This window comes from Cannabis sativa, chromosome 2 (genome assembly GCF_029168945.1).
Source record: "Cannabis sativa cultivar Pink pepper isolate KNU-18-1 chromosome 2, ASM2916894v1, whole genome shotgun sequence".
Classification (NCBI taxonomy): domain Eukaryota; kingdom Viridiplantae; phylum Streptophyta; class Magnoliopsida; order Rosales; family Cannabaceae; genus Cannabis; species Cannabis sativa.
The window spans coordinates 50,633,657-50,657,938 of record NC_083602.1 but is presented as its reverse complement, the minus strand read 5'-3'; the positions used below and the strand labels follow the sequence as shown (position 1 = coordinate 50,657,938).

The 24,282-nt window shown below is 33.7% G+C and overlaps 4 protein-coding genes across 4 annotated transcripts; 3 read left to right on the top strand and 1 right to left on the bottom strand.

The window, feature by feature from the left end:
• Window positions 1-7,988: 7,988 nt before the first annotated feature.
• On the top strand, window positions 7,989-11,426 carry LOC115720496 (uncharacterized). Its single transcript, XM_030649643.2, has 6 exons — window positions 7,989-8,239; window positions 8,706-8,924; window positions 8,994-9,167; window positions 9,245-9,351; window positions 9,753-10,045; window positions 10,175-11,426. The coding sequence occupies exons 1-6, from the start codon at window positions 8,138-8,140 to the stop codon at window positions 10,636-10,638; spliced, it is 1,359 nt and encodes a 452-aa protein (XP_030505503.2). The 5' UTR covers window positions 7,989-8,137; the 3' UTR covers window positions 10,639-11,426.
• Window positions 11,427-13,946: 2,520 nt separating this feature from the next.
• LOC115718618 (uncharacterized) lies at window positions 13,947-14,635 on the top strand. The gene is made up of 2 exons (XM_030647432.2): window positions 13,947-14,037; window positions 14,166-14,635. Exons 1-2 carry the CDS (start codon window positions 13,967-13,969, stop codon window positions 14,497-14,499), a joined length of 405 nt encoding a protein of 134 aa, XP_030503292.2. The 5' UTR covers window positions 13,947-13,966; the 3' UTR covers window positions 14,500-14,635.
• Window positions 14,636-18,077: 3,442 nt separating this feature from the next.
• On the bottom strand, window positions 18,078-21,155 carry LOC115719555 (peptide chain release factor PrfB2, chloroplastic). The gene is made up of 7 exons (XM_030648649.2): window positions 20,604-21,155; window positions 20,220-20,432; window positions 19,645-19,746; window positions 19,331-19,468; window positions 18,888-19,192; window positions 18,639-18,792; window positions 18,078-18,524 (listed from the first exon to the last, which is right to left on the bottom strand). The coding sequence occupies exons 1-7, from the start codon at window positions 21,153-21,155 to the stop codon at window positions 18,396-18,398; spliced, it is 1,593 nt and encodes a 530-aa protein (XP_030504509.2). The 3' UTR covers window positions 18,078-18,395.
• A 209-nt stretch (window positions 21,156-21,364) lies between these two features.
• LOC115719556 (RNA pseudouridine synthase 1) lies at window positions 21,365-23,500 on the top strand. The gene is made up of 2 exons (XM_030648650.2): window positions 21,365-21,755; window positions 22,371-23,500. Exons 1-2 carry the CDS (start codon window positions 21,365-21,367, stop codon window positions 23,036-23,038), a joined length of 1,059 nt encoding a protein of 352 aa, XP_030504510.2. The 3' UTR covers window positions 23,039-23,500.
• Window positions 23,501-24,282: the final 782 nt, after the last annotated feature.

Here is a 24,282-nt window from a genome sequence, read left to right as displayed (position 1 = left end):
GTACTCCTTTTTGTTTTGTGACACTTCAAGAAAAGAAGATCTAATTTGGATGCATGGACCCCATCTTAAGATTGTATGCATGAACCAACCTTCAAAGATGTCATTAACAATAATAAAAATGGAGAGTGAAATTCTTTCAAGTTTCATAGAATTGAGTCACATAAAGTGATCAATCACTATCACAAGAGCTTGGGCTGCTTTCTTGATATATAACTAAATTATCAAATACAATTGGGTCATGTCATGTGCGTTTTATAGTCAAAAGTGGAAATCTTAGCCATGAAATAAATCCAAGTAAAATAAATAATTAAGTAAAAGAATTAAAAAGGCAAATTGAGAACTATATCATACAAGGATGATAAAGATGATGATGATTTTATTTGTTTGTGTGTGTGAATAGAGGGCGCCTAACTACCATTATCCAAACTTTGGATTCTGAAATTTCTGAGCAGCCAAATACATCATAAAGGAAGTCTCACGTGGCCCTTTTTCATAATATTTTGATATTCTATTTATTTATAATTTTATACACCTCAACTAAATCTTTAAGTGATCTAACTATCCCAACCAACTAACTCACAATACTCAGCTTCTTTCTTTCCATAATAGTTAGTAATTAAGTGGTGTTTGGTTGGAGGTAATGAAATGAAAAGGAAATAATTTTTATTTCATTCATTTGTTTGGTTGCATTTTTAAAGTATTGAAATGACATTCCTATAAAATGCTTTTCTCACTATTTTGGTGGAATCACTATTCCATTTTAAAAAGGAAGGAAAGACCATTCCAATGTAACAAAAGAAAAAATTTAATAATTTTTTGTATGCATTTTAAATTTTATTTCATTCAATTTCTATTCTCATTTTTCTATTCTTATATTTTCATTCCTTCCAATCAAACATCACTTAAGAAAAATTATATGTATAATTCTTAATTAAAAGTTATGTTAATAATCGTAATTCACTTAAATTATACATATATATATTTTTGACGTGTTATAAATTATACATATTTATTTTTACTCATAACAATAATGTGTAATTATTTTTAAAATATTCAATTAAAAATAATGTAATTACAATTTATTGAAAGCACATAGAGAAGATAAATATTCGAAATATAGACAGACAGTGCCAATCTTTTTATAAGATTATTTTTAATTGTAATTCATTTTCATTTTTTTTTTATTTGCGAATTGCTATTACATATTTATATAGTTATAGTTAAGCATTTCAGTTATCATTATAGCCAATAGGATAGTTTTAAATGGTAATTACATCACTTTTAATTGAATGTTTAAGAATAACTACGTGGGAATCACTCACTTTGAAGTATTTAAGTGTTAATTGATAAGTGGCATAATACATATATCATAATATATAATTCAAGTGGCATAAATAGAAACTTGGTTATCTCTCTCATCCACGTACTAATAATAAAGCGAAGTCCACCCTTTGCTCCTTGCTTTCTATCACATCAAGAACGTTACTTAAATACCTCATCTTATGAATCAACTCACCCAACACTTAAATAAGTCCAAGGCCGCTATAAAGATAAATAATATTTTTAAAAATTATTAAAAATATATATTTTTTAAAAAGTATTTTTTATGTGGACCCATAAAATGAATAGACTCTAGGCACAAGCTTAACCAGAATAAGTTGAAAAATACATTTTGTTTCCATTAATTAAAAATACCCTCATATTATATTTTTTTTTTAAAATATATCTATTTTTTTGAGTGAGTTGCTCAATATACCTTCACTCTCTACTTAAGTCTACTATATAATTTTCATTAACTTAAGGAATTTAATGATGATATCATCTTTAAAAGTTGGTATATCTTGTAAGAACATAGAACCAGAGAAAGAATGAAAAACAGAGCTAATTGAGATTAGCCAAAAGCAAAGCTAATCAACAACTAGACTTACAATCTTATTTATAGAGAGAGTTTTAATACAGAGAGAAAAGAAAGGAACTAATTAACTAACTACCTAAGCAATACAGTTACAAACAGTAATAACAGAAATTAGTTATTTACATCCCCCCTCAAACTAAACTTGGAAACATCCATGTGAAGTTTGGACTTTAGGTAGTTGAATCTCTCAGTAGATAATGACTTTGTAAGAAGGTCTGCAACTTGATCGAGTGAGGGTACGAGGCGGAACGCAAGTTTTTGTCAATAATGCAGTCACGAACAAAATGTAAGTCGATTTCAATGTGACCGAGCATGAAATGCGGGTTAGCGACTAGTGCGCAACACTTTGATTGTGTACACCGGATTATAGGACATCGAGTGAAGACAAACATGAAGTTCGGAGAGGAAGGAAGTGATCCTTAAGTTCAACGAGTTTGTGTTTGCGAAGAGCTCTGAACTCACTTTCGATGCTTCAGAACGGGCGACGACTTGCTGTTTCTTAGTCATCCATGAAATCGAGATTGCCTCTAAAAGATGACATAGCCTCATATGTAGACCTTCGATCATACGCGCACTTGCCCAATCGGCATCGAATAGGCATGTAGAGCCATATCGATAGCAGTTTGAGAACCAAACGTGAGTAATTGTCCCGCTTTAGATATCGTAGTAACCTTTTACAAGCACTCCAGTGACTTGTAGTTGGGGCCTTGAGAAATTGACTCAACTTGTTGACTATGTAAGCCACATCTGGTCTTGTTAGAGACAAATAATGTAAGGCACCAACCGTGCTTCTATACAACGTTATATCAGAGAATGGCTCTCCATCAGTTAAGGACAATTTGACAGAAGCACTTGAAGGATTTGGGAGACTTTTGGCACCTTCCATGTTGAGTTTCACAAGAAGATCAGCAACATACTTTGTTTGAGAAAGATACATGCCTGTGGAGTCCCTATAAATTTCAACACCCAAAAAATAATGAACTTCACCTAAATCTTTGAGAGCAAACTCAGCATGCAGATCATTTATGAGTTTATGAATGAGGCTCGGGTGAGGTCCAGTTACTAGAATGTCATCGACATAAACTAGTAAAATAATAAGAGATGCTCCAGAACCATATGTGAATAAGGAAGGATCAGCTTTTGAGCATTGAAAACCCCACTGTAGAAGAGAAAATCTCAACTTGTCATTCCAAGCACGAGGTGCTTGTTTGAGGCCATAAATGGCTTTGTGTAAGAGAGCACACATGATCGGGTTTGGTGGTGTCAGTAGACGGAGCTGAGTGCTTCATATAAAGCTGTTGTAAGAGTACCATTTAAGAAAGCATTACTTACATCAAGTTGCTTGACTGGCCATTGATGAGTAACGGCGAGAGAAAGAAGCTGTCCTCACGATCCTTTGGTTTGACAGCGGTGAAAATGTTTCGACATAGTCCACACCAGGTGTTTGTAAGAAACCTTTTGCCACCAATCTTGACTTGAATCTGTCTAGAGTACCATCCGCATTGAGTTTGATTCTGTGGACCCATTTGTTATCAATAACATGCATGCCAGGCATAAAGGGAACAAGAGACCAAGTCTTAGCTTTTTGAGTGAAATTTCGAGAATCCATTGAAGCCGGCCACTTGGGATTTTGCGAGCATCCTTTAAGTTTTTTGGTTCAGTAGGCAGTAATGACTGAGATAAAGGATGCTTGGTTGCTAAATAGGACTTTGGTTTTAAAAACACCACTTTGTGATCTGGTTTGCATAGCATGAGTACAAACAATACCTGTTGTGGACTGAGGTGCAACCTGTAAGGGAACATTTGCTAGACCAGAAGTAGTTGCAGATGGTGTGGTACTGGTGTTGGAGAGATTGATAGGTAATAAGGCAGGGTCGTTTGTGTGAGAAACACCAGTAACATGTGGTATAACATGGGTATTGGATGCTGGGGAAGTTGCTGGTTGTTGTGGTACATTTGTTGGTGAAGAAATAGGTATTTCGGGTTGTGAAGCATGTATATTTGGTGGTGAAATGGCAGGTACAGTAGGGGGAAGTTGGGAGGAGGAAATTGGCTCAGGATAAACAGGTTGCACCCCAGGAGACAAAGTAGAATGAGAGTTAAGTATAGGAAAGCGAGTATTAAAGGCGGCGAGTTGGAACACGATGGGAATTAGATTGTGCACGATCATGAAGTTTGGGAAGAAGAGAACCGGGATAGCATGCTTCATTGAAGACCACATTTCGAGCAATAAAGATTCTGCCTTTTGCATTTTCACACGAGAGAAAACCACTTGTGATAAGATGAGTAACCGAAACGCAAGCACATTTCAGATCTGAAGTCCATTTTGTGATTATTGTATGGCCTAAGATGTGGAAAACAAGCACAACCAAAGGGCTTCATAATGCTATAATCTGGTGACATCTGAAATAGACATTCAAGAGGACTAACATTGTTGATTACAGCAGTAGGTAATCGGTTAATGGTGAAAGTGGCATATTGAAAGGCATGCCACCAATAAGTAAAATCTAATTTGGCTTTGGCAAGAAGTGTTAGTCCAATTTCCACAATATGTCTATGTTTTCGTTCAGCCTTACCATGTTGCTCATGAGTATGTGGGCAAGGGTGAGAGAAAACAATGCCTTGGTCACTCAAAAATCTCTTAAAAGGTTTGTATTCACCCGCTTCATCGGCTTGAACGGCTTTAATTGGAAGACCAAATTGCTTTTCGGCCATGCTTTTGAATTTAAGAAACATCTCAAGAGCTTGAGATTTTAAGGTGAGGGGATATATCCATGTGAATCGACTATGATCATCAATAAAGTGAATGTAATATTTAAAGCCATCTTTAGATGGAATATGTGATGGACCCCATAAATCGGTGTGAATTAGCTCAAGAGGTTGACTAGCACGGGTTGTGGATATAGGAAAAGGCAACTTGTGACTTTTGCCTTGGTGACAAGCATTGCAAAATTGCGATGTTTTGACGGGAACCGATGAGGTAATGAGAGCGAAGTTTGACAAGGGTAGATGTGGAGGGATGACCCAATTTATGCAATGCCAAACATTAATATCATGAGAAGTAGTGGAATGAAAAACGGAATGATCAAAAAGAGATGAATTCTTTTATTCATATCGAGATTATTACATTCGGGTACATGAGAATAGTGAGAAATACAATACGTTTGTATATCGGTACAAGAATTATTCTGTAGAGGACAACCGAAGGGGTAGAGAAGTGTGATAACATTGTAGAGGTAAAGTGCAAGAGCCATGTCCTTCACTTAAGCATGTAAAGTCCATTTTTACGCTTTCCTTTGAGGAGAGGTGCCCACATGTGTGTTTGTCCTTAACAAAACAACGGTGTTTGTGAAACTCGAAAGATGTCATTATCATCGACAAGTTTAGATATCTTGACAAGGTTTTTAGTAATGGAAGGTACTTGTAAAAACTGATTGTAATTGAAGGGGATGAGAGGGATTAAAGGAAGGGATAGTAGAATGACCAATTTGAGATATGAGAAGTTTCTTACCATCCCCCACGGGCAGAGTCTCGAACAGTATTGTTGGAAGCTTGTCAGTTGTTGGCATCAAATGTGACATGAGCGGTAGCTCACATGTCTTGCATACCAACAAGAATCATCACCAAAATCTTGAACGAGAGTGGTGGAATAGGCTTGAGGATCATAGTCGAATTCAACCCGGTGAGATGTGCTCTTGGTGGTGATTGTTTCTTGGAACAACTCGGTTTTTGTCGAATCTATAGTGGCAAATTGGGGGCTGTGTGTCCGGATCGAAGGCAAACTTGGCAAATAACTTCTTTCTTGATTGTACACAGGATATCCCCTGCCTCGGCCAGTAGTCGAGTTGGTAGAATCAGTGAAATTTTTGTAAGTGGCATTTGGTCGAGCACCTCACCGATCTCCCATTGCCAAGTACGAGATTGGCTTTGCATTTTAATGACAAGATCTGTCATAGATTGATGATGTTCAAGCGGACTCATGAGCGAAGAAAAGGGCTTGAACTTCTTGATGGTAAGAACATCAACTTCTTGATGTTATACACGAGACAATTGAATCATAATGCAGTCTAGACCATTTAAAAGCTGTAAAACCAAATCTTGGTCATCAACAGGTGATCTAGCAATATGAAGAGCATCAGAAATAGATTGGACTTTATCTATATATTCAGAAATTGAAAGACTTCCCTTGTGAATGTGGGAGAACTGCCCTTTGAGCTGAAGAAGACAAGCTCTGGTTTGACTTGCAAACTTTTGTTCTAATGCTTGCCACACAGCGAACGAGCTTTGATAATTTGCCACAGAAGGCAGAACAACACTTTCAGTCATAGATGAGCGTAGCCAGGAGAGAAGGAGCTGGTCTTTCTTTCGCCATTGAGTATACGCAAGATTGGGGGCACTAGTAACAAGATTACGGGGTGGGGGAACGCCAGTGAAGAGGATATCATCAAGATCGTGTCCAATCACAGTTGGAACGACTTGAGATTTCCATGAGAGAAAATTGAATCTATCAAGTTTCAAAGTGAGGGAAGCAGTAAGAGAATTTGAAAACGGATTCCATGGGGTTTGAGGGAGTGCGGTGGCGGATTGATTGGCGAAGCCATTGGAGCGATGGCGGGAGCCACGGTTGCGGGGATCGATTGTCGAAGACATTGACGGCAGTCAATGGCGGTTGATACCATGTAAGAACATAGAACCAGAGAAAGAATGAAAAACAGAGCTAATTGAGATTAGCCAAAAGCAAAGCTAATCAACAACTAGACTTACAATCTTATTTATAGAGAGAGTTTTAATACAGAGAGAAAAGAAAGGAACTAACTAACTAACTACCTAAGCAATACAGTTACAAACAGTAATAACAGAAATTAGTTATTTACATATCTTACAAAATATGAAAATAGAGATAAAAATAAAAACACATAAAGTAAAGTGGGTATACCAGTTAATTTCCTCGGCGTAACCTGCCTATATTTAGGACTGACCCTATCTACTATATATGCACTATAATTTCTATTTTTTTTTCTTATTAAATCAAGTTTGTTCATACTGTGATCACTATTAAATTATTTTTCCTTTGGCTAATTAAGATTTGTCCTCCGAACTTTGATATATATGTACTAAATTATATTTTTAAATTTTTTTTAGCCGTTAAATTTTTTTTCAAAAACTATTAAGATTATTAAATTTAAATGCTTTTATCATATTTTACTAATGGAAGATTGATGTGAATGAAAGTTCCAGAAGTACAATTCGCTACATCTTAAAATTTGGGGGCATGATTTGATAAATATTAAAGTTTGGGACGCACGATTTGGTGGACATCTAAGTTAGGGTGCACGATTTAATTAGTAAAATAGAAAATTGTCACATTAATAAAATTAAATAAAATTGAACAAAAATCTCTAAATTTAACAACTTTAATAATTGGAGAAAAAAAATTTATACTCTAAAAAATTCTAGAGACATGATTATAAAAATAACTTCTCTTTTCAAGTGTTGAAAAGATTGTTTTCCTATTTAGTTTAAGGTTGATTTGCGAGATTACACTATATATGTATGTGACAATAGTCCACATAGAGACACAAGTGATCATAATTAAATAGACTAAAATGAGAAATTTCCTTACAACTTCTCAATATGAATTTAATTATTTGACTTAAAATTGTAATAATAAGTAAAAATGAATGTAGAAGAAAAAAGTTTTGTAGCACACCCTATTTCTATGTTGATGATTACAATTTAGAAACTCCCATGAAATGCCAATAAATTGGAACTTTTCATGGCACACCCAATTTCTATATATTTTCAAGCACATCTGCATACATCACATATCACTAATAATATAAATGAAATCATCATTGATATGTAGCTTTACCAATACTAGTACTATTTATCATATTATTAATATATTACTTGATATTTTTCACTATAAATCACATGCCTTATTTTTTGTTTATTTTATCTATATATATTTGTTGGTGGAGCCATATATTTATTTACAAAGTAGTACAATAAATAATAATGGCCATGATGATGATCCTCCCTATATATATTATGATATGCTCTGTATTTTTCTCTATAAAATATCATATTAACACGTAGCCTACACGGCTACACATATCAACTTTTACATATACAAACTATATATATATATAACACCATATATTATATGTACATATAAGAATAATCTAAGTGTAATTGAGAGAGAAAAGTAGAAGAAGAAAGATGGTTTTGGTGACCTATAACAACTATGCTGCTGTTGAAGAAGAAAACTCTGGTTTTGTCTCAGAACTTGCAACTCAAAGACTCTATCACACCAACAACCATGTACGTGTGTGCCTATATTAATTAACTTTGGTCATTGGATTTTCTTTAATATTACATTTACACTCGATACTCATTTCAATTCAATGTGTATAATAATAATGTTTCATGATTCTTGTGTTTATGACTATTGAGAATTACTAAGTTTTATCTTAAAATTAATTGCTGATAAATGTAGTAGTCTATATTCTTATATATGACTCAATATTTTATTATCTCACAATATTTTTGATGGTAACTATCAGAGTGGACATAGTCACTATCTTCATATATAAGTGCAAATCAAACAGTGTCACATGCCCGCAAAAAATATGATTCTGATACCATATTGAGAATCACGAGATTTCAAAACTAATTCTCAACAATAATATATAGTTTCTTCTTAAGTCATGATAATGTTGCAACAATTTGACCCCTTGTGTTTATTCTTTAACACTTCTCATCATTTTTGTTTGGTTTGTTTTTATAGAATGAAATGACTAAACTTCTTGTGAGTCTACCTCCACTTGGTTTACATCTTCGAAAAGAATCATCTTTGTTAGACTTGATCGAAACAAGGCTAAACCCTCAACAAGTACTACTTGATAGTACTATTATTAATCATAATAATATTAATAACCAAGTCGAGCCCATACTAAAAAAGGCTTCAAAACTCAATGCTTCCCTCATCAAAATCGGCTCATGGCAGGTCAGTCAAATACATATATATAGTGTTATATATATATAAATGTATATATTTAATTAATGCATAATGCAGAGAGTGGCTGTACATGAAGAGGACGTGGTAACAAAATGTTACTTTGGTAAAAAAAAACTAGTGTGGGAAATTCTAGAAAGAGGTTTGAAAAGCAAGATTGAAATACATTGGGAGTGTATTATGGGAATGAGAGTCTCTCTTCAAAAAAACCAACCTGGGATTCTTCAACTTGAGGTATATAAATCTAGCTATATCTATACATTTTGAATTATAAATTAATATTTATTATGGTTAATTATTATTTTGATCAGTTAAGTGAGGCACCGTTGTTCTTCAAAGAGACAGATCCTCAGCCAAGGAGGCATACTCTTTGGTCTTCAGCTTCTGACTTCACTCATGGTCAAGCTACAATATGCAGGTACCTATATATTAATTAACTTTTTCAACACTATATTATATTTTTAATTATTTAGTTAAAAACAATTAATTAATTAATACGTCAAAATTTGATTACACGGGCAGAGAATAAAAACAAACAACTTATTTAGATAGATAGAGGATGTACATATATCCAATTAAAAGTGGCTTTATAAAGATTGAGACATATATATATGCCCCTTTAATTATCTCTCTACCATGTTAAATCTAATTAAATATATTTTAACAAATATATATATATCAAAATTTGATTGGATAGTAAGAGATAAAGACAAACAAATTAGTGTCATCACTTTACAAGGATTGTGACACATAAATATATATATTTGTATTAATTAATAAATGTTAATATTAATTGATTATTGTGTTGATATATCTCAGAATTCATCATATGGAATTTGCTCCTGGTGCTTTTGATAGACACTTCGAGAAGTTAGTAGCTTTTGAACCTCGATTCCTTAATTTATGTCGAGCCCCTTTTCCTTCTTCTAACCAATCTACTTTCTTCTATTCAAATTTCCCTAATAATTATACCAATCATAATAATAATAATAATATTAATTATGGCACCAAACAACTTCATCAACAACAACACCCTTGTCCTACTTCATCATCAACAAACATGTCTTATTTTCCACAACAACACTATCAAGTTTGCAATGAATCATCTACAGGTATATTTATATCTACAGGTATATTTATTTATATATATATTAATGTTTAAAGAAATAAGTAAATTTAATATGTTTGTTTATGCTATTTCTTGTTCCAAATTTTTGTGTTTTTTTTTTTTTTTTTTGTAGAAATTATGGAACTTTCTCAAGCTAATTTATTAGATGATGATGATGAGGCTTGTTGGGCTCAAAAAATGACCAATAATAATAATTATGATGAAATAAGAGATAATAGAGATCATGAGATGAAGCAAGGCTTATATTCTACTATTGTGACAGTAACACCACCACAAAATTATTACAATGAATTAGGAGATGATGATCAACAAGTCTATGATGATCAATTCCAAAGTGGTGATGATCAATTATTGAGTTTCTCAGATCAAGAATATGTCATTAATTCTAATGATATTTTTACACAACAACAACAACAGGTCATGGGAATAAGTATCAATCATCCATTTGGTTCTTTGACAAGTATGGAGGAAGCCAGGATTAACATTAGTCTTATGGATCATAATTATTGTTACAATTATGGACAAGAAAATTATTATCATGATATATCACAAGAATATCATCACTTCAAGAGATAATTACTTGAAATATATGCAAATTTTGATCCATGTAATATTAAAACACTCTTAAGAAACTCTAGCTGTTGTGAATGATTTTTGTTGTTTTCTTCTTATAATTAACGTTCCTAATTATAATGATCTTATAAAAAAAAACAACTTCATTATAGTGGGACATTTTTTTTTTGGTGGTCAATTTGTCTAATTACTCACTATTATAAAAATTATTATTTCTGTCGGTCTTCAAAATATTTTTTTTTAGACCGTCACTAAAAAATTAAATGAGTGTTTGAAACAGTCAATTAAAGTAGATTATTCTCAATAATTTTAAACTGTCATGTACTTTTCTAATTGGTTTAAAAGAGTTACAAGCCAATAAAAGAAATGAGATTTTAAAGGGCATCTTGACTGTTTAAAATCGTCAGGATACTATGGCCAAGTGTCAGGCATAGTATCCCGACGATTTTAAACTGTTGGGGATTTTTCTCTCTTTTAATAAAACCCCAATGCAGATCTAAGTTAAAATCATTTCCTCTCTCTCAAACATAGCCTTAAACCTAAGTGACCCACGTACTTTCCTCCCAATCGCACCTCTTCTCTTCAAACCAAGAACACAAACTCAAATCCCCTCTATCTCTTTCTTCGTCCTTTTCGTGTGCCTGCCTCTCTCTCTCTCTCTCTCTCTCTCTCTCTCTCTCTCTCTCTCTCTCTCTCTCTCTCTCTCTCTCTCTCTCTCTCTCTCACACACACACACAAGTTTCACACAGTTGGTTGCCATGTCTGTATTTGAAATTCTCGTTCCTTTAAAACCCAGGCTGGGTTGCGTCAGTTCACAAATGCGGTAGACATTTAGGTGACGTTTGGTTGGAGGTAATAAAATGGAATGGAATGGAAAGGAAACAATTTTTATTCCATTCCTTTGTTTGGTTGCATTTTAAAGTATTAGAATTGCTTCTTTTTCTCATGAGATTGAAGATCTTCTCTTCTTCTTCTTTTGCAATGATCGTCGATCTCGTTCTTTTCTCTTATTGATTTTTATTTTTTTATTGACAATTTTTTTGTATCGTCGAGTTCGCAAGTGGTTGGGTTGCGTCGGTTCACAAATGCGGTAGACATTTAGAGAAGTGGTTGGAGCTCGCTGGGACTGGATTTATTTTTATTTTCTGTATTTTTCTAGGAGGTAATCTTCTTAATTGGAGTACCAGGAAGCAAAAAGTAGTGGCTCGATCCAGCTCATAGTCTGAGTATGGAGCCTTTACTTTAGCAGCCACTGGACTGGTATATATGGATGCACTCTTTAATTACTTATTGAACTTGGCATCAAATTGCACAAAATACCACCAGTCCTATATGGTATGACAATTAGAGTGCTCAAGTCTTGGCCTTGAATCTAGTTTTTTACACACGAACAAAGCATATTGAACTTGATGTACACTACATCCAAGATCGAATTGCAGAAAACAAGCTTGAAATTTGCTACATCCCTACTCAAGATCAAACTGCAGACCTATTTACTAGGTCATTATCTTCTCCAAGATTTCAATTTTTATGTAACAAGCTGAATTTAGAACACTCCAAATACAGCTTGAGGGGGGTATTAGTGAAGAGAATTAGAGTTATTAGTTAGTTTATATTCAGTTGTTAACTTCTCTAACTATTTTCAGTTATATTGTATTCTTGCTTTTCTCAGCATATATATAATAAATATCAAGAGCTGTACATGTTAAGTTAACACACAAGCTCATCTTCAATTCTCATTTCTTAACTTCTCTAAACCTAAGGTTTTCTAGTTCTCTCTAGAAATTATTCATCTTCAAGATATTGCTTGACATGATAATAAGGCTTAAGTCCCAAAATTTATCTATGAGACAGAAGTCATTAGAAATCCTAAAAGAAGGCTTGGAATAAAGTTTCTTGGATAGCATTAAACCTATTGTGGCAAACCTTGATTTGATGTCTCAATCGAATGAGCGACTTCTGTCGAAAAATAAAAATGAGTGAATAAGAAATTCATGCCTAAGTCCATTGATAACTGCAATTACCCAATTAACAATATGGTGAATATTTTGATTATTTATTTTTTTTTAAAAAAAAAAAAAACTGGTTAATATTTTAATTAATTTTCAAACATCAATTTCTCAATTAATCTTGTGGGCCGGGGTTTGGGGGTATTAATTCACTTGTGTTTTCAAACCCCTATGAAGCCTGATCTGGTTTCTTCTTTATTTTTTTCATATTCTTTTTTGTGATAGAGTGAAGGTCTTGATTCAGGTTTCTTGAGAAATGATTGTATCATCAAGTTATAAAGGGAGCAAATTTACTTAAACAAAAACATGTTCTATATATGTGCCTTGACTTTTCTTCATCTTAATTAGTCTGTTTAATTATTTTATTGTAATTCTATATATTCCTTAATTAAATACATTTTTACTAGTGTTGTCTTCTCTTTGCTCTATATTTTGTCAAACAACTTCTAAAGCTAATCTTCTTTCATTGTATTGTGATATATCTCCTCTCAATCCTTCTTCTTTGAACTCATTGCTATAAGCCTATATCACATTGTTCTTGTGCTCGAATTAGTGATGAAATGATTGAAAAAACAATATTAATAATAATAATAAAAAAAACTAAATCTCATGATCAATTCTATTATATTACTTTAAACCTATAATATTTGATTCAAATTTTATCAGATCTTTTAAAATTTAATTTTAGATTATTGTTTACATATAGGGTTATTATAATAATAATTAATATCTTTTTTTTTTAGAAATTAAAAAGTATTATAAAATAACAGTTGAGCTGTTACAATTTTTTTTTTTTTTTTAAAAAAACAATATCTCAAAAAATCAAATATATTTTTATATATAACAACATATTAATGAATAAAAAAAGTTTTATTTATATACTAGGTTAAATTATAGAAGTTAAGTGATATATAGGTTATTTTTTTTATTATTATTATTTTACAAAAGATGAACATCTCATAAAATTATTCAAATTTAATTTTGTATCATATATTTAAATTTAAATTTTATCATATTTTTGTAAATTCAAATTAAAATTTTATGATATTTTTGTAAGTTATTTTATTTGTATCATATTTTTGCATAATAATTAATATAGCTTTTTCAGAAATTAAAAAAATATATCTGTTATACAATCTTTTTTTTGAAACAATCTGTTATACAATCTTAAATTAAAACAAACAAAAAATCTGAAATATCACTTTTATATATGTAATTAATTAAATTTGGCAAACCCTAACCCTAAACGTATAGGATATTATATATATCCATATGATAATAATATTATTTGAGCCGCAATATATAATATATAACCAATCACAATGGAAAACACAAAGCGTCAAACAAGGCCTAGAAGTACTGTCTCACAGTCACAGAAACGTAAATTCACCAGGTAATAATAATAATAATAATTAAATTCTGTTTGTATCTATAGAAATATATATATATATTTGTTGGGTTTTTTAATTTCTTTATTATGAAAATTGATTGTTTTATATTCAATTATAATTTATATAACAGAGCTATTAGTAGTGAATCTGGTAAAAGAACATTATTGTTGAATGAAGATCATAAAATTGATAAAGCTCATGTTGATGAGGCAAACATCCGATCAGGCGCTACTCATAATTATAATACTATTACTTCATCATCACCAAATTATTCACTGCAACACAAGACTACTCCTAGTATGAATTATAATAATGATTATAAGTATACAAGAAGAAGAGAAGAAGAAGAAGTAATTGATCTTTCGAGATTCACAAACATTGGAGATTTGTTAGATTTCTTGGATGAACGTACTGCATGGTTGATTCCTTACAGTACTTATAATACAAACCAATCAAATAATTGATTGCAGGATATGAATTGTTATTTTAGAATTAATTGTATTGGATTGGATTAGATTGGATTGTGATTTAATTGTTTTGTTGTAATTTAAAGATTATTGATATATATATTCAAATGGATAATTTAGTTTATTATAATTATTAGAATTTTGTAAACTTGCCAAGGCTTATTTTAACCTTTCGAAGGTCTTAAACTAGGTCTAGACTATTTATGATCCATAGCATATAATTGTAGCACCCCTCCTATCAAACATGCATGCCCTAAATGAAAGTGACAGGTATGGGTTTAGATTTTGTCTCGTGATTCAAGGGGTTTTTTGATAGAAGGTGGCAATGGTTCTTACTTTGGTTCGGTCGATCACCGAAAATTGCAAAAGGAAAGCGGGTTCGTGAGGCCCTTAGTTGGATTAAAGATCATCCGTAGCAATTGTGGTTGGAAACAGATTATAACTTGGCTATTGTGCAAGCATTATAAAATTCTATCACAATAATTTCTTTGTTTGGTCAAATTAGTGTTTTGAAAAATGTTTCTGTTGAAGGATATTCCAACTGATTTGCTACCGTGTTTGGTAGCATAATTTGATAGTTAATAAAGTTATTTCATATTTCCATTAAAAAAATTAATAATAATAAATAATAGACAGATTAAACTTAGTTCAATTACAAAGTTATAAAAATAAATAATAAAGCCTTATATATGGTTCTAACATATTTAAAAGACTAAAATAATTTGAAATAATTTTTTTTTTGAATTAATCAAAAGATTTATTAATTAAACTCATTCAAAATAATAGAACGCACTTCAGAGGAACAATCCTCCAACTGAAGTACACAACCTGTAGAGAAACTGTGAGGACATAAAAACTTTACTTTGGACTGCTTGTACACACATCAAGCTATCCATTTCTAACACTACATTGTCCCAGGGATGAGTCGCAATCCAACTCAACGCTTCTTTGATGCCTACGATCTCGGCAATTTTGGGTTGTACATACCCAACCTTTCCTTTCTTGAAAGCTTATACCATGGTTCCATGAAGATCTCGAGCTACACAGCCCATTCCAAACCAGCCCTCTTGTTTAAATAAAGCCCCATCAACATTAACCTTAATCTTGTTTAACACAGGTACAATCCAACGCTCACAGTTTCGCCCCTCATCATTCAAAGGAGACAACGAAAGCCCCTTCCTTTCCTGAGCAAATTTGTATTGATCAAGCAAGATTCTAGCTGATGTTACAATATTTGAAGCAAGCCAACTCTTCTTTTGCCAAACAAAGTCATTCCGCGCACGCCAAATAGCCCAACTCACCATCGCTGCTTCCTCCATTTCAACTTCGTGCCCCCTGGTGAAAATTCCCTGCAACCAGCTGCTGAACGTTGCAGCCCCAGTCCCGACGTCCACTATGCTGCGATGCCAAGCAGCCTTTGCAACCGAGCATTCCACCAATGCATGTTGAATAGTTTCAGTACTAGAGTTGCACAAAGGGCAGTCAACATTGACAGGAACATAACGCTTTTGGAGTTGAAAGCACGTTGAAAGCACCCTAAGCAGCTCGCCATAAAAAAAATTACTGATCTTAGGAGGAATTTTTAAGGACCAAAGCCGCTTCCAAAAATCAGTATTGGCCTCCCGACACCAAGCACCCTTAGATTCTTGCAAGAACTTATATGCACTTTTAACTAAATAATTCCCACAAGTATCAAGTCGCCAACTCCAACCATCATCGGCGACCGAATCACTGAGCTGAATGGACAAAATAAGGTCCTGATCACGGGCAACAAACAAGTCCCTCACAACATCCTCATCCCACGCGCGAGTACCAACATGAAAAAGGCAGCTGACCGACTTATTCACAAGAGCAGGGTGCCGTGAGACATAATAATTGTTTGAATTATGTGGAAGCCAAGGATCATTAAGAATAAATACATTTTCCCCATTAGCAATTGTTCTTTGAGCACATGCGTGATGGCATTAGTTTTGTTGTTAGTTCTAAATTATCACTTTTTATTCTAATGTTTCATTGAATCCTATACTTATTGATTAATTGTGTGATTCTGTTTATTCCACTTATTCAACCCTCTAGTGTCCCACCCTAGTGTGTTGCGAAATTCTATGAGCTTCGTTGAGAGTTTTCTTCCTACCAACCCTATTTTCAAGCAACTGCAAAACTTCATACAAGTTTTAAATGGTACATCTTGATTGTTGTCTAGGTACTTTGCTCAAACCAAATCTTCTTGGTGTTATTTATTCCGAGTCTTCTTTGTTCAAACCAAATTTACACTTTTTTATTGTTATTAAATCAATAAAGAGAGTCCATGTGTACATAAGTAACACATCTATATTGGTCCAACTAATATTTAAATATTATAAAAACTATTTTAAATTTAAAAATATATAAATTATATTCAATGTTAACGTGAAAATTTGTACAAAAAAAAATTCTCCGTCGCTCATCAAGAGTTTGAAAGTAAAGGATCCAAACGACAATGAGAACAAGTCTCTCAGCCAATGACCCCACATCAGCATCTGCTATCACAGGTTCTAGATCACCAAGTGTTTCTGCAGGCTTTTAAGACGACCTCTAGATCAGTGGCAGAATTGGTGAACTTATTAGAAGGGGCCAATTTTTTTTCAAGTGTATACATGTATTTATATACATTTTGAGTATGCAATTTTTAAATATGTACATATATTTTTATAAGATTTTTTTTTGGAAGGGGGGCCAAAGCCCCTCCTTGGCCCTTCAATAAAAAGTTGGAGACAATAAGTTTTAAAGGAAGCAAGACAAAAACATGCAACAATTTCCACCCTTATGACATCAACATCTGGTGATGCAGGTCCCTGCGCCGTCAGGGTAAAGCAAACTCGAAGGGTTTTGGTTGTTGGGTAAACATGTTGGACGACACTCTTCTTAAATTTAGTAAGTCCTTTTATCTCACGCTAAGAAAACAACGCAAGACCCTAAAGGAACACAAAAAGAATCAAGAGACAAACCCCTCATTATCACCAGGTATACCTGCGCCATTGGGGTGCCTTCATACCATCCTGTCATGTTCCAACGTTACACACACCCTTTCAACTACTCTCGTCCACCCAATTTTATTTACGAGAATTCTATGATTCCTCAACGGTCAACCTTTCAGCTTTGTGATTTTCTTTAGAGCATTGCTATTAGGCACTAGTCATGTCTAGCACCTTCTCGACATGTCACATTACGATTGTTTAACAATACTATCTAAAAACTATTATATTAAATTATATGGGACTCGATACTTAGTTAGACCAATATCGATATTGACACATAGGAGAGTGTTAGACAGCACTGGTACCTTTTACCATTTCCCTTTTCTTTAAGTTGCATTAAACTTCTCTTCTAATCTTCAATCATTCATACGTAGAGTTTCTGACCAATAACAATCGTTGACGAGTTATTAAACTTTATTTACAAAAATACAATAATATTTATAAATTTTTAACAACAGTCTTACATATTTATAATTAATGTTTTTACCATAAATAGCTCATTTTCTCAAAAATCGTACAAAATGTAATTTTCCCAAATAAATAAGGGGCAAGAGGGCAAGAGGTTAATATATGGCTTCTATAAGACTTGACTTGAGAATCGAGATGAAAAACAAGTCATGCTTATTGCTTTCATCATCTATAGAAATATTACATCAGTAATAATCATGTTCTAGTGTTTCTGTCAAAACTGTTATATATACTTTAATATATAAAACATCATAACATTGCTCCATAGGCAAGTCCCTCAAAAAAATCCTTGTTGAGCTCACCATTGGAGCTAGTTGTACTCTGCAGCATGCACCCGAAACGGTTGCCATTGCTAAAAACATGCCAGGTTTCGACGATAAACCTTTGACAAAAACTCGAATTTACCGGTCATTCTAAATCCTTATCCAAGGAAGCTGATAAATAACTCATGATAAAGCCATCTAAATCTCCCTCAAGAACAGAATCAGGGTCCGACACCTCATAATTAGTCCGGAGATCTTTCACCATGCGGTATGGCTGCATATGCATTCATAAGAGTAGATGGAATTAGCTTTGAATGTTGAGCATTGAGTGTCAATGGAAATCAAACTATTTTATTCAATTTGTATGGTTCAAAAGAAAAGAGCATACATGTAAAACATAACTACGAATCTGGCTTCCCCAAGTTATATCAGTAAGAGATTGCGTATGCTGAGAATTCATCTGAGCCTGTCGTGTCATCTCGAGCTGGTCTAATCGAGACTGGAGTACAGCCATTGCTGAAGCTTTGTTTTGGTGTTGTGATCTGTGTACCAAAACTTATAGCTTAAAATAAGTACTGTGAAACTGAGTTATGGAGAAAAAGACTGTTTGCAGGAAATGAATAAGCATGCTTTATACCTTTCATTTTGGCAAGTGGCTGTAATTCCTGTAGGGACATGAACTATCCTCACAGCACTCTCAGTTGTATTAGCATGTTGCCCTCCAGGACCCCCAGAACGATACCGCTCAATACGAAGATCAGATTCATTAATTTGTACACGGGAAGAAGCATCACCCATAATTGGAATTACTGCAACAGCAGCAAATGAAGTATGCCGACGCTTGTTACTATCAAATGGGGAGATCCTTACCAGCCTGTGCACTCCAACTTCTGCTTTTGCATACCCGAAAGCATAATCACCATCTACTTTGATAGTTGCCCTCTGCAAGATCAGATTAAGAAGCAGAACCGAAGATAGATTCTAAACTTGTTAACTAATAATGCATTCGAAAAGAACTCAAGATATTCAATTTATGACTGGCAACAAATAAATCAGTGAAGTTGTGGTAAGATGATCAACCTTGATTCCTGCAATCTCACCAGGCATTTCATCCACAACGGTAATCTTATAGCCACGACGTTGAGCCCACAATTTATACATCTGCATCACCATTGCTGCCCAGTCCATGCTCTCGGTACCCCCAGCTCCTGCTTGAACCTACAATAAGCAATAAAAGATACATCATTGGCCAGGTTTGTATATGACCACAACATTAATACAATGCCCCTTACACATTTTAGTATATTTAATGAAAAATAAAAATAAAGAAATTGATCAATTATTTAAGGTAAATGCAAGTTCTAGGGAAACAGTTATGTATATGTCAAAATAACCTCCATGTAACATGAGCAAGGATCCTGTTCCCCTGCTAACAAAGCTTCAAGCTCTTTCTCCTTTGAGATCCTTCTCATCTTAAGCAAAGCTTTTAAAGATTCCTGCAAAAGGAGAGTTCAAATTGAGAAGAGGAGCAATGTGTTTGGTTACCAGGAATGAAATTTTGATTGGTACTTGCAATTCATATGGAAACAGTCTAAAACTATGACAATTGAACAAAATTTATTCACCTTTCTTTATGAAAAATAAAAAAAATAGCAATGATAAACAAGTAAAGGGGCTATCTAAAAAGATAGGTTTGTCAACACTAATTTCTCATAAAACTATATACATCAATACATGCATATGCATGTCAATATTCTTTCCAGTCACAGCAAATCAATATTAAAGTTAAAGGTTATGGATTACAAACAATTACAGATATACAAAATCGTATTATTATAATAGGACAGCAAAATAAAATGGCATAGGGATAATTAGGAAACAAAGCATCACGCCATTAAAAACATTCAGCATAGAAGAAAAAACCACAAGAGAGCAAGTACATGCCTAAGAAAAAGATACAAGAGCGCACCGATTCCAACTCTGCATCATTCTCTTCCCGAGCAAGCTTTAACATGTCTATATGCTCAAGCAATTCCTGTTCAAATGCCTTGACTCCTTTCATTTTACCCATAAGCGAGCCATGCTCACGGCTAACCTTCCCCGCATGGAGAGGATCATTCCAAAGATCTGGCTTATTCAGCTCTACTGAGAGCAAATTCAGCCTAACAAGCAACTTCTTCCACTGCCACCATCAATGTCAAGTATATGTCTATCATAATAGGCTTAAATAACTCATAAAAGATCAACTAATTATAAATGAAGAACTTAAATGACACTTTATCAAATTCTCATCAGCAGAATCCTAACATGTTATCAATGGAAATTATGAAAAGCCTATAATAATAATACATACCTGCAAACGTTTCTTAATTAGATGAATGGATTGGGCAACTGCCGCCGCATGACTCTTCCAATCATTCTCGCTCTCGTCCAGAATGGTCCAATCATTATTTAAGATTCTATCGACGGTTAGGCCATCAGAGGTCGAGGGTTCAATGGCTGTCTGAGTACTAAACCAATGAAAGAAGCTCAAAGGGACAAAACCAGAGCTTGAAGAAAACCCAGAAACTCTCTTCTCCAAAACACTCGACCTATGATGCGAAAAACGACACCTTTCTGAACCATAATTATTTGTCTTTGTTGAAGCAACTGACCCAGATCCTAAAACGTTGTCTTTTGAGACTGAAGTTGAAAAATAGCGGGAAATAGAGTAATATGAGAAAGACCCAGATGGAATTTTTGAGAAACCTGCGAGAAAACTCGAAGACCCAGAATCGAAAACCAATTGATTTTGAGCTAAAGTTGGAAAATCATGATTTTCAGATACAAAAGAGGTTAAAAGAAAAGGAACACGTTCCCATACATTGTTCCTTCCTAATCTTTTCCTGCAAACCAAAGAATTCATTTTTCAATTTCTGAACAAAAGAATTGAGTTGGGGTTTAACATTTTAAGATTCTCCAGGGTTTAATGGTGGCTGGCTGGCGCTATGTCTAATTTGATTCAGACCGACCCAAAGATTGTCGTTTTAAAGTTTTTCCCCTCTAAACGACGTGTCGTATTAATCTCATTCTAACTTAGCGATTGGCGAAACGACAATTCAATTGCAGCAAAGTATGAAATCAACTTGTTTGGGTCGAACCTTCTTCTTCTTCCCTATTCCACTCAATCTCACCACCATCGTCCCAGTTCGCAAAACCCTAATCAAATACAACTGCTGCTCCTCAACCATGTCAGACTCGAATCACAGTGACCCAACCAAACTAACTTCCCAAAATGTTCAGAATTACCCAGTGCCACTCTCCCCACCACTGCCTTTAATCTCAAAGGACCTAGAGCTGAGTAGAGCCATGTCCGCCTCATCAAAATCCAGTCTTTATTCCACATCTAGAAGGGACTTTATATATGAAGATGAGTGGCTTATTGCCGTCAACAAGCCTCAGGGAGTGTACTGTGAGAGCGTGTTTGAGTCAGTTCGGAAGGTTCTCTCTGAATCGATTGATCCAGGTTCAACCTCTTGATCTCAATTTTGTTCTTTTACTTAATAATTCTGTTACAGCCTAAAGAACATAGATTGAATATGTTCTCTTGAACCTTCAAAGGGAAGAAACTAAGTTCTGAGACTCTTTTCACAATAGAGTTGGTGAATCAAATCTTGTTCAAGACTTAGAATTCTCTTTAACTATCTTCATAATTCTCTCAAAGTGAGGCTGAGAACCAATGCCAATGACAAAGTAGAATCTGCCCTTAAAACAATAACAGAAATTAACTACTTTGAGATGAAACATGTAAGTTAGTTGATTCATTTGGCTTCATGTTATAAGAATTGAATTACAACTACACAATAGATATGAAGAGATGTTCTGTATCTGTTTATATTGGCTTGAATCATTATTCTTGATAGAAGCTAGTGTGTGTATGAGGAGTGTTTTCATGTGACAGTGATAATGGAATTTATGTGATTAATTCAAGTGTACTATTTTTTGTTTGGTGATTAAAGTTCAATGCTATGCAGAATTTTTTTGATTGAGATTATTCGAACTGAAAACTAGTTATTAGTTTCACACATTTAAGAGTTGTCATTTTCTTGAGTATTGGCTGAATTTTCAAAATTCATTTCAGGGATTGAGGCAAGCCCTCTTGAGCTTCATCTTGCAAATCGCCTTGATCGTGACACCAGTGGACTAATGCTTATAACCAAGTCTCACAAAGTAGCTGCCAAGCTTGTTAAGGCATTTACAACACACACAGTTACTAAAACTTACATTGCATTGTGCATTGGTTCAGTTCCAAAGTGGGAAAAGATCACCATTAGATCAGGTCATGGTCGGTCGAAGTTTGGTGCCTGGCGTGTCTATGCTGCATCGGATGTTGGTAGGAAACTTCCAGGCGGATCAGTCGTGAGAGACATGGAAACATCATTCGAATTGTTATCAGTAAGTGGACAAGGGATCTTTAAGGAGCCATCCATATTCGAGCAAGATGAAAGTAAGGTCATCATAGTTGAAGAGAGAGCTGTAATCAATACAGAGGGAAAGAAAGATGAAATTTTGGTAAGAGCTAGTCCAAAAAGTGGAAGATCTCATCAAATCCGCTTGCACTGCCAGTACCTTGGAATTTCCATAAGAGGAGATGTCAAATATGAGGGTTTGCATGAGTGGAGAGGGAGAACTTATGATGGCCATGAACTTCATGCTGAGAGTCTTTCATTTGAGCACCCCATTACTGGTCATCCGCTTGTGTTTAAGGCACCTCTGCCTTCATGGGCCACCGAGGCGTGGCACCAGTAATGATCTTCAAAGCATGGCAGGTTTCAATGAAATCTTTCTATGCAAGTTGCACCATTTCATGCTGTTTGCTGATTTCCCTGGAAAAGATGTGGGAGAAAACCAACAAGCAGAGATCCTTGCTCAACACATTCTCCATTTTTTTTGCAGCTTATTCAGAAAGTAAGATTCCTTGAGTTATTATTTCAGAAGCTAACCTATTGAGTAACATACTTGTATGAGAATTATAGGGATTAATAGAGAGCAGACAAGCCAAGATGAACAACAAAGTCATTTAGATATACAATTAAAGAGTGTAGCAACTGTGTAATAATATGATACTCACAGTTTTTGTCCGTCATCGTGTGATTTATAGTTATTTATAGAAAAGTTGGATTTGTTTCTTAGAAAAACTTATGTCCTGCTATTTTTAAAGATTAACAATAACAAGAATAAGAAATAGCAAATGTCTGTTATTTATTGTCATCCTATATAGCGTATTCACTCTAGACACTCTTTTCTCCGCTCATCATAAATAGTTTAAGCTTTTCGGCTTGCGGTTGTGGAGAACTTTCTGCTTCATCTAATCACTTTCTTTTCATTTAGATTAATAAATAACTAACTCTAAGCCTAGATGATACAAAAAGATAATCAACAAAGAGAAAAAAGATGTGGGAGCAATCTGAATGCTACAAACAAATTACTAAACTTGAACAATGTTTTTTTTTTTAGGAAATAAACTTGTTATCATAAATTAAATGATAAAGTCATTTACAATAACAGAGCAACTTGAACAATGTTTATTTATACCTTTATTCAAAAGTTTATATATTCTTACCATAAGTTTTTAGGGAAAGAAATAGAAATAGTTTTTTTTATTATTATTTTGAAATTATCAAGCCTAAAGAGTTAATAAATGTTATTAAGATGGATACATATAATCCATGTACCTGCTGACAAAGGTAATAGATATATTTAACAGTTGACACCAAGATTATATATGTAATCTTTGATCAATTAAAAAAAAACATAATAAGAAAAAATTCAATAATTAAAAGAACATTTTCTCATTTCTCTAAAATAAATAAAAGGTTTTTATTCATTTGTTTACTTGTAAGCAATGCGAATCAATGGTATGAGAATCATTTCCTGTTTATTTAATTTATTAAATTTTGGAAAGGGAAGCTTAATTAAATAAGAGAGAAAGGAAAAGAAGAATTTTTTCTACTAATTTTTTAAGGAATATCATTCAGGGTAACGGATTTTAT

Excerpts from the sequence above, each read along its gene's own strand:
- LOC115718618 (XM_030647432.2), top strand. The coding sequence starts at position 13,967 with ATGGAAAACACAAAGCGTCAAACAAGGCCTAGAAGTACTGTCTCACAG. Across the intron at positions 14,038-14,165 it reads CAGAAACGTAAATTCACCAG|AGCTATTAGTAGTGAATCTG; the intron begins GTAATAATAATA and ends TTTATATAACAG.
- LOC115719555 (XM_030648649.2), bottom strand. The coding sequence starts at position 21,155 with ATGAATTCTTTGGTTTGCAGGAAAAGATTAGGAAGGAACAATGTATGG. Across the intron at positions 19,747-20,219 it reads ATGATGCAGAGTTGGAATCG|GAATCTTTAAAAGCTTTGCT; the intron begins GTGCGCTCTTGT and ends CTCCTTTTGCAG. Across the intron at positions 19,193-19,330 it reads GTGAGATTGCAGGAATCAAG|AGGGCAACTATCAAAGTAGA; the intron begins GTTGATCATCTT and ends CTGATCTTGCAG.
- LOC115720496 (XM_030649643.2), top strand. The coding sequence starts at position 8,138 with ATGGTTTTGGTGACCTATAACAACTATGCTGCTGTTGAAGAAGAAAAC. Across the intron at positions 8,240-8,705 it reads TCTATCACACCAACAACCAT|AATGAAATGACTAAACTTCT; the intron begins GTACGTGTGTGC and ends TTGTTTTTATAG. Across the intron at positions 10,046-10,174 it reads TTGCAATGAATCATCTACAG|AAATTATGGAACTTTCTCAA; the intron begins GTATATTTATAT and ends TTTTTTTTGTAG.
- LOC115719556 (XM_030648650.2), top strand. The coding sequence starts at position 21,365 with ATGAAATCAACTTGTTTGGGTCGAACCTTCTTCTTCTTCCCTATTCCA. Across the intron at positions 21,756-22,370 it reads CTCTGAATCGATTGATCCAG|GGATTGAGGCAAGCCCTCTT; the intron begins GTTCAACCTCTT and ends AATTCATTTCAG.